General features: G+C 36.5%; 1 protein-coding gene across 2 annotated transcripts in view; it reads right to left on the bottom strand.

Moving 5' to 3' along the window:
* Positions 1 to 1754: 1754 nt before the first annotated feature.
* Positions 1755 to 16665, bottom strand: part of MRPL39 (mitochondrial ribosomal protein L39) — a 21955-nt gene continuing 7044 nt past the window's right edge. The window contains exons 5-10 of one of the 2 annotated variants that reach the window (XM_025379411.1): positions 15582 to 15649; positions 13106 to 13218; positions 9963 to 10028; positions 8877 to 9030; positions 4928 to 4975; positions 1755 to 1856 (exon numbers count right to left, since the gene is read on the bottom strand). In XM_025379411.1, coding sequence (XP_025235196.1) covers positions 1809 to 1856; positions 4928 to 4975; positions 8877 to 9030; positions 9963 to 10028; positions 13106 to 13218; positions 15582 to 15649 — 497 coding nt within the window. In that variant the 3' untranslated portion in view covers positions 1755 to 1808. Of the gene's footprint in view, positions 1857 to 3323; positions 3919 to 4923; positions 4976 to 8876; positions 9031 to 9962; positions 10029 to 13105; positions 13219 to 15581; positions 15650 to 16665 lie in introns of those variants that run through there. The other variant, XM_025379410.1, reaches the window with a different exon arrangement.

Raw genomic sequence — 16665 nt, 5'->3', positions numbered from 1 at the left:
CCAGCCAGATTCACCTACTCATCCTTAGTGATGCCTACAAGAAGCCAAACCTTGCTCAAACCACAGAGCTGCCACTCAACCTCCCTACATCCACATTTTCAACTACAAACTGACAGCCAATAAACGTAAGACATTTGAAAAAAGCCTGAAACATGTAAGTGAAAGACTAAGATAAAAAATCTGTCACCAGAGAAAAGAGATAATTCAGGGACTAGAAAGTGAATGAACAAATGAATACCAATTATATCGATATCTTCAGAGAGCTTCATGAAAAAACATCACATCCAAAAACCTGAAATGGATTCTATGAAAGAGAAGCAAAAGACAGCTTTCAGAAATTAAAATATGCTTGACATAATGTATTACAAGTAAAATATAAATGCAGGAAAAATAATAGAGAAAGGGAAAAAAATACAGAGGACCAATACAGAAGATGCAAATACAGCTGAACGGTATTAGAGAAACAAAGAACCTCCAGAGAAAAGAAAGAACAAAAAAAGTAAAAACACAAAAAAGAGAGATGTCGAAAATTGAAAGGACCGCCTACGTACCAAGCAGAATAACTGACTAAAGACCAAGATACGGGTACAGGATTGTCGAACTTTACACCACCAAGAATAAAAAGATCCTAAGTGTCCAGAGTGTGTTGAGGGAAGGGGATGCAGAGAACAGGTTACATAAAAAGGAACAAGAATCAGACTGGCATCAGACCTTTTATTAGCAAAATCAGATGCCAGAAAATAACTGAGCTGCTTTCAAAGTTCGAAGAGAAAACTACTTTTCAATCTAGAATTCTGTATCTAGCTTAATAGTTCATCAAATACAAGTGCAGAACCCACTTTAGACGTGCAATGGCTCACCTCTTAGACATTTTTTCCTAGAAAGGAGCATAGAGACAAATGCTAGCAAAATGAGAAAGTTAATCAAGAAACAGGAAGATATGGACTGACCTCATCCAGAAAAAAAAAAAAAAAAAAAAAAAAATACAGCCTTCAGAGGAAGCCTGTGCACAAGACACAGAAAACTTGCTGACACTGAAGCAGAAACTTTTTGGCAAAATATTTTTGTAAGACTGATTACCAAGGCTTACTCAAGGTGTGGGTAAACAGGCACTCTTAGACACTGTTACTGGGAGTAACATTCGGCAAAACCTTTGGGAAGCCGGCATCTGGTAGCGCCTGTCAATAATTCCACTGCCAGAAAGCTATTCCTACAAAATTATTTATACATAAGGCAACGTAGAACGTAAGAGCATGTGAGTGAAACTGTCTCCGTTCAAATTCCCACTTTACCACTTTCAAGCTCTATGCTGTTTCCTCATTTAAAAAATAGAAATATCTTCTCAACAGGTCACTGTGGGGATTATACAAAAGGTTCCAGGTGATGAGCTTAGCACAAGGCCCAGCACATGATAAATACTCAGTTAACGTTATTTACTACAAACATTTGCCATTTTTACACAAGGATGTTTACTGTGCCACTGTTTGGCAAAAAATGCAAGCAAGTATAGTATGATCCTATTTATGTTTTTTAGAAATTACATTTATATTTGTATGTATCTGCCTAGATCTGCAGGAAAAAAAAAGAGAAAACATGCCAAAGTGTTGCATCCACGGAGCAGGAAGGGAGTAACCTGTTTTTGTACAGTTTCCATTTGAGCAACATGAAGTGTTTCATACTTTAGAGAAAAGAAAAAGTAAAGATCACTATTAATCTCGGGGAGAAAAGGTTAATCTGTATAAGCACACACAAACATATTAAAAACATTTATTTTAATTTATTAAACTTATTTAAATTTTAGAAAGTTATTAGGTAGATGTACATTCCTCTGTTGGTTTAGTTTGATCTTCAGTTACCTGTGAAAACATGAATAGCTTTACTTTCCTAATAAACACTTTCAGTTTTACCCCTTCACCCACCATTTTAAATCATTTCATAGCCCTCTTATAATGACCCTTTATCTTTCTCCTTCAATAGTAATTATTACAGAAAGTTAGGTAAGGAGAAAGATTTAAAGGCTAAGTAACCAATATAAATTATCAGGTAAAGAACAATAATTCCATTCAAAAATATAATCTAAGGCATATTATACCTAGGCTTCTCAAGTTTGCCATTTTACTTTTCAGCTGTAAAACAAAATCATTAGTGTAAGAAAAAACACCTGAAGTGCTGTAACAAGCTATTTTAAATCAGTTTATTTTCTTTTGGAGTATAATTCCATTTAGAATAAAGCACATTACAGATTTAGTCTAAATAGATATCTCTATGTCCCTATTTCTATTCTGTGTCACTCAGACTCATCAAACAGACACGGCTAAATCTGAATTCAACACCCCCAAAACCTGTCCTGCCTGCATCATCTATCTTGGTAAAGGGCTCCACCTGGCTACCTAAGGACAGCATTCAAGAATTCACTCTCTTCTTCCTACCTGCATATTCCATCAACAGTCCTATTCATTCAGCCTAAGTTAACTCTCACAGTCCTTCTCCCTATCGTGGCTGAACTTTAGGGCCTCGTTCTCTTCTATCCCCCTAACAGAACTCTTGGCTTAAGTCATAGCTATATCCCATGATACCCCTACAATGAGCTTTTAAACAAGAATAGCTGATCAACAGGTCACTTCCCTACTCAAAATTCTCCAGTTACTCTCTATTATCTCAGTGAGGTGGAGGAGGAAAGTCAGGAATGCAAGTTCCACAACATGGAACACAAGCCCCTCATATTCTGTTTACGGACTGACTACCTACCCTACATGTGACCTGTACATTCAAATTCATCTTACATTCATCATGTTCTCTATGTAGGCAAGTGACTTCCTCTGAGATAACCTCCAACCCATTCTCCAACAGAGTATCTGCATGGTCCACTTTTATTCACCCTTTAAGATCAGCTTAAGAGACTCCAATTCCTGGAAGCCTTCCTTAAGCAACTCCCCAGCTTGGTCTGAGTCCTCTTCTTTATGCCAGAGCCCCACATGTACACCTGAACTGTCTCCGTATAAGTCTAATTATCAATCAACATTACTTCCCTAAGGCAGCAAGTACATTTTATTCATTTTTTTGTACCACCAGACCATAACAGTACCTGGCACACAATAAACTATCGTAAGTCTGTGTTGAATCAATGAACCACGTTTAATCTAATCCCTTCAGAAAAGCAAAATGGACAGTAGAAAAAAGCAACTAAACTAGAATAAATGTTTGAAAAAATATGTATTGACTAACATCATTAGATATTCTAGGTAAGACACTGTCTCTACTGTTTTTCTACATTTTTCATTCCTTTTAAAGTGTTCAGTTACTATTGCTTCTTTAGTTTCCCAAACTATTTATTTAATATTCATTTCTTTTGTTTCTTTTTTAAATTGTTTTTAATTTTACTTAACTCCAATTAAACATGCTGAACATTTCTTCTTTAGTTTCTTAATCTAAAATGATCACTGTGACCAACTAAAAAGAGAAAATTACTCTCTCCATTCAAAGATAATTTCTTCTCCTTAGAAAAAAAATTTATATACCCCTTACCCAAGAACATTATGATGAAGTCCATAAACAATAATTCCTATCTGTACAGTCATTAATAAAACTAGGTTTATATATCATTATGAAAAACTGTCAAGAAATATTTCTTGGGTAACCCCTTCATGTGCTAATGTTGTGTTCAAACTTTGGGCTTACACAAATAAAACAAATCCTGAAAGGCTTGGTAGAAGATAACTGTACAGGCAAAGAAAACAATCAAAAAACAGTATGTGGATGTATACAATCAGGCACAAACTTATATGAATGAGTAATTATTTGTTAGAGATTACTCTGAGACTGTTCCACGGAGGAGGTATGACTCGGGCGAGGTAGTGAAGAACGACTGTGTGGTAAATAGACAGAAAGAGAATGGGAAATGGAGTCCAGAAAGAAAAACTAAGCAAACTTGAAAATAAGTTTAATGTGTGATGCTTAATGTGCTTGCAAGCTTAACCAGAGTGTTTGTGTCATTGTGGGAAATCAGGATAAGGAGGAAGGCCTAATGAGGCCAGATTACACAGGACAGCTATCAGATAACCTAAGTAAAAGAGGCACACTTAACCTATGAAATAGGAAACAGGGATAGTTGTGGTCAAGAAATACAATCACTCAGGCCGGGCGCGGTGGCTCATGCCTGTAATCCCAGTACTTTGGGAGGCCAAGGTGGGTGGATCAGGAGGTCAGGAGATCGAGACCATCCTGGCTAACACAGTAAAACCCTGTCTCTACTAAAAATACAAAAAAATTAGCTGGACGTAGTGGTGGGCACTGTAGTCCCAGCTACTTGGGAGGCTGAGGCACGAGAATCGCTTGAACCCGGGGGGTGGAGGTTGCAGTGAGCCGAGATCGCGCCACTGCACTCCAGTCTGGGAGACAGAACAAGACTCTGTCTCAAAAAAAAAATACTATCATTCCTACTCATGAAGTCTAAATGCTAATGACAAAGAATAAACTACAAAAACACAAACATTCAAATCTGGTTTTTCAGGACATGAGGACATTTGCACATTTACTGTTAATGGCTAAAGGCAGCTTTAAAATATACCTGACAAATCTTAATCCTTTAAATATTCATTAAGTTTACAAAAAAAACCTAAGATCTAATTGATACCATTACAACTATTAAGAACTATTACTATTACATAGTAATATTATTTCTCTTCAAGTTCTACAATATCATTTTCATGACATTAACAAACAAAATCAAAAGAGAACTGCCAAGTTACAACTTTACCCTTACCAAAACACTAGTGAACAATCACAACACTGCTTTGACTATTGAGACAACTTACTTTTTTCCTTTCTCTTTATTTCTTTCATTTCCCCCCACCCCTTTGGTTGTTATTGGTTAATTTTGATGAATTTCTTTATAGAAGAGTACTCATTAGCTGTCAAAAACACTTACCATTTTCCGAGATCTTTCCAATAGCTTATCCCATATCGTAAAATGTGCCTTGAAAAGAAAAGATTTGCAATGAACTAAATAAAGTAGTAAAGTCAAAGTAAAAGGGACAGACTCTTTATATAGCTTTTAGAACAAAATAAATAAAAAGCTAGGCAGCACTAATATAGATAAGTGGTTATAAAAGTAGCAAAAAAAGGTACTACATAGGATAGCTGCTTTGTTTTTTGCTTTCTTCAATTGCTTAAACCCAGGAGGCAGAGGTTGCAGTGAGCATTTAAGAAAAAAACACTTAAGGATTGAACGTGCCCTTCTTTCACTTTTGCCCCTCTTAATCATTTCCATCACAGAAAGCATTTCTTCTAATAGTAAGCAAAAATCTGCCCTACTTTCCCATAGATTGTGGTTCAATCCTTAAATAGCCAGTTTCAATATTCTAGAAGTCATTCTTCAAATCATAAGAAGACAGTCATTAAAAACCAACTGTGACATCTTCACACTGAAATGGCAGACCCAAAGAATTCATCAAGTTACCCTAAAGAATAAAAAAACCTAACAAAGACAATAGTAAATTTTTTTTTTTTTTTTGGAAATGGAGTCTCACTCTGTCGCCCAGGCTGGAGTGCAGTGGTGCGATCTCCACTCGCTGCAACCTCCGCCTCCTGGGTTCAAGCAATTCTCCTGCCTTGGCCTTCCAAGACAATAGTAAAATTTAAACTCAATTTCCTTAGTCCTTAACAATCTCCTGTAGCAGAGGATTATCAGAATGCATTAAGGAAAACTGTACAAAGTGTATCATGACCACATCAATTTTATTAGGTCAACTGAAAGTGATACTAAGGTATATGGGCAGGCCAGTGACTATTTAACACTGCATAAAATCTGTAATAAAAGGTAAAATTAATAAATATCGACACACAAACCCTTCTAGGGAAAGAGCTGATTGGTATGTTTGAAGGGAACACCATGCCTGACTCAGGCGGAATGAACTGCTGGTGTAGAGACCTTGAGCTGTGGCTGGAATATAGTGAATGAGGAAAGGAGTGGTGTTAGATAAAGTCAGAGAAGCAAGCAGGGATCAGATAATGCAGGGCTTTGTGAGACAGGGTAAAGAGTTGGGATTTGTTCAAGGGAAGCCATTGGAAAGTTTGGGGCAGAGGAAGTACACAACAGATTGTGTATTAAAAAGATCACTTTGGCTACTAAGTGGAAAATGCACTGTAGAGGGCAAGAGTGAAAGCAAGGAAGATGAGTGAAAACAAAGAGGAACTTGGATAAGGGAAGTAGTAGTAGATGAGATGCTAAAAGGTGCATAGATTCAGAATATGTCTCAGAGTTAAAAGTTGAAAGGACTTGCGGATAGACGGGCTGGGGCATGGCTACGAGGGAAAAAGAGAATCAAGGATTACCTTAAACAACTAAGGAAACCAGGGGTATCCAATCTTTTGGCTTCCCTGGGCCACACTGGAAGATGAATTGTCTTGGACCACACATAAAATATGCTAATACTAATGACAGCTAATGAGCTAACAACAAAAAAAAAAGTCACAAAAAAATCTCATAATGTTTTAAGAAAGTTAAGAAAGTTTACAAATTTGTGTCTCATTCAAAGCCATCCTGGGCCACATGCAGCCCACGGGCTGTGAGTTGGACAAGCTTGAGTTAAAGGATGATCCCATTTTCTGAAATTGGGAAGGCTAGGAAAAGAAGCAGGTATGTGGAGAAAAGTCAAAGTCAAACGTACATGAGAGGTGTGCTAAATTTTACAAAATGGGAGCGATGAAAGAAGATATAAATAAGTAAGAAGACATAGTAAGTTCATAGACTGGAAACCTCAACATATTAAAGATGTCAATTCTCCCCAAACTGCTATACAGCTCTAATGGACTTCTTATCAGGATCTCAGGAAGACTCTGTTGAGATTGAAAATATTATCCTAACATTAAAACTCAAATAAACTAGAAGACTTAAAACAATTTTGATTAAAAAATAGTAACAAGGGAGGAATTACTCTACCTGATTTCACAGCCTATTTAGAGCTACAGTAATCAAGACTGTGTGGTACTGGTAGAAAACTAAACATACGTGATCAATGGAACAGAATAGAGGACCCAAAATAGACCTACATAAATATGCTCAGCTAATTTTTAACAAAGATGCAAAAGTAACTCAGTGGAGGAAGAGTGGCCTTTTCAACGAATGGTACTGGAGCAATTTGACATCTATAGCCCACCAAAAAAAAAAAAAAAAAAACCCTAAACCTAAATCTCACACTCATAGAAAAAGTAACTCAAAATGGACCACAGATTTAAATAAATGTAAAACTCTAAAACCTTTAGGAAGAAAAAAAAAAAGGAGAAAATCTTTGGGATCTAGGGCTAATCAAAGAGTTCTCAGAATTAACCCCAAAAACATAATCCATAAAAACAAAAATTTGATCAAATTTTGATAAACTAGTTTCATCAAAATTAAAAACGTCTTCTCTGCAAAAGGCTGCTCAGAGAATGAGAAAACAAGCCACATATACAAACACAAGGTAAAGACAAAGAGAGAAATCTGAAAACTACATATCTAACAAAAAACTAATATCTACAACACATAAAGAACTCTCAAAACCCAACTGTTAAAAAGTAAAACAATCTAATTAGAACACTAGCAAAAGACATAAACAGACATTGCACCAATGAAGATATATAGATGGCAAATAAGTACATGAAAAGAATGATCAATACAATTGGTCAATAGAGAAATTCAAATTAAAACTACAATGAGATATCACTACAAATGTACCAGAATGACTAAAACAAAAAAAAGTACTGACAGCATCAAATGCTAGTGAGGATGTGGAAAAACTGATCACTCATACATTGCCAGTGGGAATGTAAAATGGTACAGTCACTCTGGAACATTTGGTTGTTTCTTAAAAAACTAAACATACACTTATCACATAATCCAGCAACTGCACTCCTATATTTAGCCCAGAGAAATATTCACAAAAACCTGCACACAATGTCATAGCAGCTTTATTTGTAATAGCCAAAAACTGAAAAGAACTCAGATGTCCTTTGATGGATGAATGGTTAAACAAACCATGATATATCCAGACCAAGTAATACTACTTAGCAATAAGAATGAATGAACTACTGATATACTCAATGACTCGGATGAATCTCCAGAGAATTATACTGAGTGAAAAGTGCCAATCCCAAAAAATTACATACTGTTCAATCCCATTCATGTAATATTCTTGAAGTAACAAAATTATAGAAAAGGAAAACAGATAAGTAGTTGGCAGGGGGAAGCAGGCAGGGTAATGGGGAAGTGGCTGTAAATGCGTGTGTCTATAAAAGGCCAACATGAGGGATCCGCTTGGTGAAGGAATTGGTCTGTATCTTCATTGTATCGCTGTCCATACCCTGGTGGTGATACTGTATTTTAGTACTGCAAGATGCTACCATTGAGGAAACCAAGTAAAGATACATGGGATCTCTCTATGTCTTATAACTGCAATTATCTCAAAATCAAAAATTTAAATAAAAAGATTAGCAAGGGGTGGGAGCAATGTGGAAAAGGTGAGGCTTCGGGTCATGAATGGATCATTAAAATTAGAGGGAAGATCATGCCAAATTTAAGCTTAAAAGGCATTCCAGAAAGGTCTTACCAATATGCACTCTAATACCCGCTCTGTCAATGTACCCTCACCTATGCTAATTTGAAAATTTTAAATACTATATCAATTTGATTTAATTTTTTCAACTAATGTTTCTTTTGTAACTGTATATTTACACCCTGGGCAACTTTGTTTTTAATCATAAACCTGAGTTTACAAAATATTAGTGTCATATAACTTATGAAAAATTAGAAGTTTATAGTCTTCAAACTGGTATAAAATCAAGTCCGGAATTATATCTATACCCAAATTGGAAGGCCTGGAACTTTAAGCTTTACTTACTCTTAAGTGAATGGGTAAAGACACACCCTGGAATCTTCGTATGAGACTTGGCTGGGTGGGTTGAAGATTGTGAACTGCTGACACTTCATACTGGAAACAAATACTTGTTCTTGGAATAAGAGGGCCCTCACTCACATCAATGAAGTCACCTATTCTGATTGATTTAAAAATAAACAAACAAAACTGCAACATCAAATAATTTGTAAGAGCTTGAAAAAGAAATCTCTTCATTGTCTTTGCTGCTAGCATCCCTAATCAAGAACATTATATATGATTCAATTTAGTTTCTGATGACCCCTGACATAATGACCTCAAGTAAAGAGGCTAAAACTTTGAAAATTAAATCAAATGAACCATTTTCTTAATTAGCATTGATATAAATTTTAAGGTCTTTAATAAGAGTCACACAACACATCATGCTATCAAGCTGATCCAACTGCCTAAAACCGATCATCTACAACCTTAAAACAACCCATATAACAAAGTTTAGAATTCAGCGTATAGGACAGATTGTGTTCAGAAACAAAGGGCAGTTTCTAGAGGAAAAAAGTTAAGTCCAATTCATAAAAACAGGAGGTTGAGGAAACAGATCCAAGTCATGAAGTCATCTCTGCAGAATGCATTGTCTTGGGACTTGCTCTCCATGGGAGAATGTCATCATAAGCAGTGAACCTTTCTCATCCATGTGTCAGAAAGCACATTCTGGCTTAACTTACACGTATCATATATAATTACTAGTCAGTCAATATTCATATGAATTACCATGTTCAATTCATAACAATGACTATCTTGCCCAGTTTCAAAACTAACTCCTAAAAATTACATTCTTAAACAGTGGTTTTCAACTCAAAATTAAATAAAAAAGCAAACAATAAAATGAGGATTATAGAAACTACAAGTGTTCCTGAAGGTAATTTAAAGCTTCCATTTACCACCATATCAAAACAATGAACAAAGCAAAAAAAATAAGGTGAAAAGAACAAAATAAGGTACAAATTCATCTTTTTTGGTCATATGCTTCATTCAGGTAACAATAAAGCTAAGCCTTACTCTAACACAGCAGCCAGTTTTTAGACTTTTACTTACCTGTGTAGCTTGACTATCCTCTCAGGGTTCTGAGATGCCTTCTCTTCTATGAAATCTATTTTGTACCTGAAAAGCAGCAAAGAAAAAAACATTTTTTAAACTCTAAATAAGTAAAAAAGTGTTTAAAGATACCTCCCTTTCTCTTCCTCTTCAGCCATACTTTTCGAGAGTGGGTTACACTTGGAACCTCCCTTTAATCTGGCCACAGCCCCATGACTCTGCCAAACTTCTCAACAAAGTCACAGGTACCTGCTTGGTGTCAACCCAATGAACACTTTTTGTTCCTCATTTTCTTAATACCAATGCTCACCTCCACTTCTCAAAGTGTTCTTTCTTTCCATTTTTATTTATTTTGATTTTTTCTGAGACAGGGTCTTGCTCTATCACCCACCCTGGAATGCAGTGGCACAATTATAGCTCACTGCAGCCTCAGACTTCTGGGCTCAAGCGACCCTCCTGCCTCAGCCACCCAAGTAGCTGGGACTACAGGTGTGAGCCACCATGCCGGGCTAACCCTTTTTTTTTTTTTTTTTTTTTTTTTTTGGTAAAGATAGGGTCTTGCTAAGTTGCTCAGGCTGGTCTCAAACTCCTGGCGTCAAGCAATCCTCCTGCCTCAGCTTCCTAAAGTGCTGGGATTATAGCGATGAACCACCACACCCAACCTCAAAGTGCTCTTTCCATGAGTATCAGTGGCATTCCTTACTGCTTGTTATTTTACATCTCTGGCCACTCTTGTGTTTCTCTACCCTTTGAGAATTCTATGCTACACCTTCTTTTCACTTCAAGCATCCTCCTTAGGCCAGCCTCTGAGCTACAATTTAGGTAGTTATATCTCCTATATCTCTGCCTCTCATCTACCTACCTCTTCTGACCACAGTTTCCAAGACCCATCTGGACATCCCTCTAGGATGTTCCACAAGCACCTTACCCTGAAATTTCCAAACTGCACAAATTATCACCTCTTTCCCACCCAAACTTGTTCTTCCTCCTGAATTTCCTGTCTTAGTACACCACCACCAACCACCCAGGTGTCCATGTGAAAAACCTGGGAGATTTCCTTGATTTCTTTCTCCAACCATATCCCCTCCATTCAATTCATTATCAGGTTGTCAATTTGACTGCCCAGTGTCTCTCAAATCTACCCAATCCTGTCAGTATAGCTAAAGGCACAGATGAAACTGCACAGCCCAGGTTCAAACCATGACTTTACCATTTACTATTGAGAGCTTTGTCCATTTACCCCAGGGTGCTAAACAAGTAATACGTGTATGTGCACCACAGGTGTATGCACAATTATGCGGCAAAGTTGGGGAACACTGGTTTATGCAAAAACACCCCCTGACTGCTACAGTCCCCCAGACACTAATAAGGGTGCCAAGTACCTTGAATACTTGTCCCTCCTGACCCACCTCCAAGAGATGCTCCTGTCCCCTGAGAGTCAAAGCCACAAAAAGGCCCCACCATTACCCCTGCAGCAGGAAGGCTCAATCACTGACCCACCTTCAATGATTCAACTCTTCTGTCCTGTCCAGCTTCCTCCAGAACTATCCCCTTCCTCCTACCACACACTCAACTAAGCTACAAAAGTCCCAGAAGCCCCTACCAGTCCCTGACAGTTAGGTAGCGGAATGGGAAATCTCAATGTATACTGAATGGAAGTCAAAAGTACACTGTCCAGTAAAGTACCACGGTGCACTTAAATGTGATTAGTACTAGTTAAAATGAGCCTTAAGTGTAAAACACATACCAAGTTCTGAAGATTTAGAGTGAAAAAGAATATAAAATAACATCAATATTTTAATATTGATTACACTGAAATAACATTTTAGATGTATCATTTAAATAAAATCATTAAAATTAACTTCACCTTTTGACTTTTTTTCAATGTAACTACTAGAAAATTTCAAATTATACAGATGTCTCATATTATATTTCTTTTGGGAGCATGTGCCTAGACTTCTGGCACAGAGAGTGACTTGACGTGTTCAGACAGTCCAAAGAATTTTCTTGTAGAATCAATGCTATAAATGGTGGTTTGGTTCTACAATACTATCTGTACTCTAGTTAAAACAGTACATTACAACTGGTTTCTAAGTCCACTGGTTCCAGGACACGCTAAAAATGTTTCAAGATAAAGTGTTTCATGGGCAAATATATTTGGGAAATTTTCAGTGTCCACCTTCGGAGACCCTTGAGTGCAATGAGTAAAATTTTTTAAGCCACTGTTCTTCAAACTCAGCTTAACACAGTACATGGTTTCATATGTCAATTAACATCTTATGGAAGAATATTATGAGACAGATAGCTTTGAAAAATGCTAAGCTATAAAGTATGTGTCAAAAACACACTCATAACTAACCCAATATATTTATGATAACCTATCCCTATAAGAATTTGTAATTCAACTTCTATATACCTAAAGAAATTCTAATCTATAACCTTTAACAATTTGTAGGTGCATATTTTGACTTCAGACTCTGGTTTTTTGGGGTTTTTTTTGGTTTTTCTTTTTGGTTTTTTTTACAGCACAGATTTCTCTTTCTAAAGTTCTAATATTCTATTAGGTTAACGTTAAAATGTAGCTTATGTTCTTATAACCGGTAGTAGAAGGTGAAGTGAAAGTTTTCTGAGTGAGAATTGAGAAGCCAGGCAGGAATTAAAATGTTAAAGAAAATCCATCAAATGAATAATTCACATGCAGAACACTAAAACCTGGCTGTATAAACATTTTACTTCAGCTATTAGCCCTCTTCCAAACTGCTTGCATTTTCAATCTTATCAGTGTCATTTTAAGTGTGGAGGGGTAGGAGAGAAACGCTGCCAAATACACAAAATTATATAGTTGCTTAACATGCGTTATCACTTCACACTAGAAAGAAAAAAAGGAAACATACTACTATGTTGATATAATGAGAAAGGCTGGTCCAAGAACAGAGAAGTAAAACAAAGTGAGAAAATTATCAAGGGAGGTGGGGAACATTTTCCTCAGCAAAATAAATGAGATCAGAAACAGAGGTCTCAGAGTGGAAAATAATACACTGTCATATGTATATCAAATATAAAAATTCTTAAGACCTGAATTTTCTTTTATTACATATAATACTGGAAGAGTTAGCCTTGATTTAAAGAAAGCCAACACTTACTTGTTGTGTTGAAATATTTCCAATGCCACTTTTGCTTCAACTTCCAGAGTTTCAAATGGAAGATCTTTATAAATTAAAGCATGAGCATCCTTTGTGAAAGAACGTAAGTTCTCCTTAAAAATGAAAGTAATAACCTTTAGTAACAATTTACTGAAAAGCATTTCTCCATAAGCCAGTTGAGACAAAACTCTATGCTTAGTACTGCAAATCCAACTAAAATAAAAGACAAAATCAAGTTTGTTAGAACACGTAGTTATTAATTTGCAACAAATGAAGTTTTCGACCATAAACTATAAAACTTCTTATTTACCAGTAATTAAGGTGTCAGCCTTCATTAATACTAATTACTGAAGATAAACCTATAAAGACATTTTATCCAAATTATATTATAATTTCATTCAAATTACACAATCTTAAAATGTTATTAAAACTATGATGCACCAAGTAAAAATGCCAATAATTCAATAGCAAGACATAAAAATGTGTTTACAGTATGAATAAAACTAAGTTTATTAAATGTATGGGGAAAAGGTTATTGTTTTCATAATTAAGAAAGTTTCACTAGAAATGTAACATCATCACCAACCCTGTACAAAGTATAACATGTCCAATATTAAGTTTTTGCTTAATAAAAATGTCAACTTTACACAATTAAAATGATGAATAATACACATTAACAATGTTTGTAAGATTTTTAATAAAAATTCTAATTAAACTTTCATACTACAAATCATTACTAATACAGAAAAGACCAAGCACTATTACACAATTTTTATAATAAAATTATTTCCATAAAAATCCTATTAGACTTTTTTGCATGAAATGACTCTTCTCTATAAAGAATAATTTACCATATAAAAAAATCAACATTCATGGTTTAATACAACTATTCCTTCAATGTAACTCTACTCTACTTTCTTTAAGCTGTCTACTCAACCCAACTCCATGCAGTTTGCAATCAGCTTGCATATTTCTTTTGTAAGGTTTTATCTTTTAAAAAAGAAAAATGCAAAAGCCAGGCACAGTGGCATACACCTGCAGTCCCAGCTACCAGGAAGGCTGAGACAGGAAGATTGCTTGGGCCCAGGAGTTCAAGGCCAGCCTGGGCAACATCGTGAGACCCCCATCTCTTAAAAAAAAAAAAAGAGAGAAAGAAAGAAAAAAGCAGTTACGTTTCATAGATAATGAAAATTAAATCTTGACCTCAGTTTTTACGTAACTCGCCCCAGTAAAGAAAATCTTAAATTTGGAGACATACTTGAAAAGGAAGCTACACTGACAGGAGCCCAGAAGTCATGAAGAAACAGTTCCAATCCTTTCCCTCCCCTCCTTCCATCCTCTTCTTTCTCTCTTCCCTCTCCCTTTTTCTCATTCTTTCTTGATTCCCTCTTCTCTCCCTCTCAATATTATGTAATATGGGCAGGATTATACAAAAAGTAATTTCCAAGGCCAAATTTAAAACTAGATCTGCCCTTACTTCAAAATCCTTGCTTTTAAGAACCACTACAGTATTTCACTAAATCTAAGATATATTACTAAAGGAAAAAACAAAAACAAAAACACACTACAAATTCTAATTGCAAGATACCATCTACTATAAGGCTCATATATTTTCAGAGATACTAAATATAAAAAGAATGTACACAGTGGAAATGATAAAATGATGTGGTACACGGCTTCCCCTTTTCAGATCTCCGGACTCCCAATACATAGGACATATAGTTTTGTTTAATTAAGAATTAGGTATTTGCCTATTCTTCCCAATCAGAATTACGTCTCCAGGCTTGATCTTTGATAACCATCAGCACCCCTTACCTACAGAGCACCTGATCTAGACTGTCCTTGTTAGGCTCTGTTGCTACCCAAGTCCCAGACCAACAAGGACCATCCTCATTACAAAGGCAGACCATTCACAAAGAGTTTAGTTTGTTAATATTTCGTTTGTTGATGCTCAAGTTAGCTTTGTCAAAGTTGGATTCTTTAATTCACCCAGCTCTCAATGTGCCCCTTGTATATACAGGGACCTCACTGTATGCAACAAGTTAAAATGGTTTAAGGGAGTGGTTTTCAAATTGTACTCCAGTGATCCAAACAGGTATGGCGCCAGGCCCCCTACTACCACATCGGTCAAGATAGTTAAGTTTTTACATTTTATATTCTGGGCCTCTTGAAAACCCCTACCTTAAAACCGCTTAGAAGGAACATCAAGAAAAGGTCAAGCAGGACATAGAGTTTCAAGACAACTGACCATGTTGATGTAAATACTCTCATTCATATATCTCTGTCTTAAATACGCTGAAAAAGCAACAACACCTATAGACAGACAGACAGACAGATAGATACACAGAGAGATATATAGATAGAGTCTTTTAAATGTCCTCAATGTGCAGTACTATTCAACAAAACCAACACAGGAGTCATTCTAACAAAGAAAGGCAGACACTCTAAAATTAATACTCCAGAAGAATACACTTACTTTTGTTGGCATCCACTCATCAAGTTTGCTATCCAAAATTACGTCATAACAGAAGGCACCAGAAATTACTGTAAATCCAACCAAAATAAAAAGCAAAGTCAAATCTGCCCTAACAGAAAGTTACTAATTTGCAACAACTGAATATTTAGACTACGAAATGAAGGATTAGCAATCTCTCCCAACTCTACAAATTATAAAATGGTTGCCATTCTTCCAGCTGCTTGCCAGAGCTCTATCAAATTTCCCTTAGCCAAAAGATTGTTAACCCCAAATCACTAATCACTAATATTTTTTAAACATTGAAGTTTTCTTCAAAAATGCTAATTACCATACAGATTTCATAGTTATCAGATTTAAAAATTCCAGGTAGCCGAGGCAGGTGGATCACCTGAGGTCAAGAATTCAAGACCAGCCTGGCCAACATAGTAAAAACCAGTCTCTACTAAAAATACAAAAATTAGCCAGGCGTGGTGGCAGATGCCTGTAATCCCAGCTACTCGGGAGTCTGAGGCAGGAGAATCACTTAAATCTGCGAGTTGCAGGTTGCAGTGAGCCAAGATCATGCCACTGCACTCCAGCCTTGGCGACACAGCTAGACTCCGTCTCAAAAAAAAAAAACAAAAAATTTTTCAAAAGAACAACATATTTAGTAAGTAGATAAATAACTTAATGGACATGAAATGCTAAATTTCTTTTATATCGCCTAAATAGCTTCTTTTTGGTGTTTTGTTCTTAGAATCATTTCTTGAGTTTCTTTCAAATATTTTAGGTATACCTACTTCTTTAAAAAAAAAAAAAATTAGGCCGGGCGCGGTGGCTCAAGCCTGTAATCCCAGCACTTTGGGAGGCCGAGACGGGCGGATCACGAGGTCAGGAGATCGAGACCATCCTGGCTAACACGGTGAAACCCCGTCTCTACTAAAAAATACAAAAAACTAGCCGGGCGCGGTGGCGGGCGCCTGTAGTCCCAGCTACTCGGAAGGCTGAGGCAGGAGAATGGCGTGAACCCGGGAGGCGGAGCTTGCAGTGAGCAGAGATCCGGCCACTGCACTCCAGCCTGGGCGGCAGAGCGAGACTCCGTCTC

The sequence above is a fragment of the Theropithecus gelada genome, chromosome 3 (genome assembly GCF_003255815.1).
Source record: "Theropithecus gelada isolate Dixy chromosome 3, Tgel_1.0, whole genome shotgun sequence".
In the NCBI taxonomy this organism is placed as follows: Eukaryota; Metazoa; Chordata; class Mammalia; order Primates; family Cercopithecidae; genus Theropithecus; species Theropithecus gelada.
This window is presented reverse-complemented; position numbering and strand designations above follow the sequence as displayed.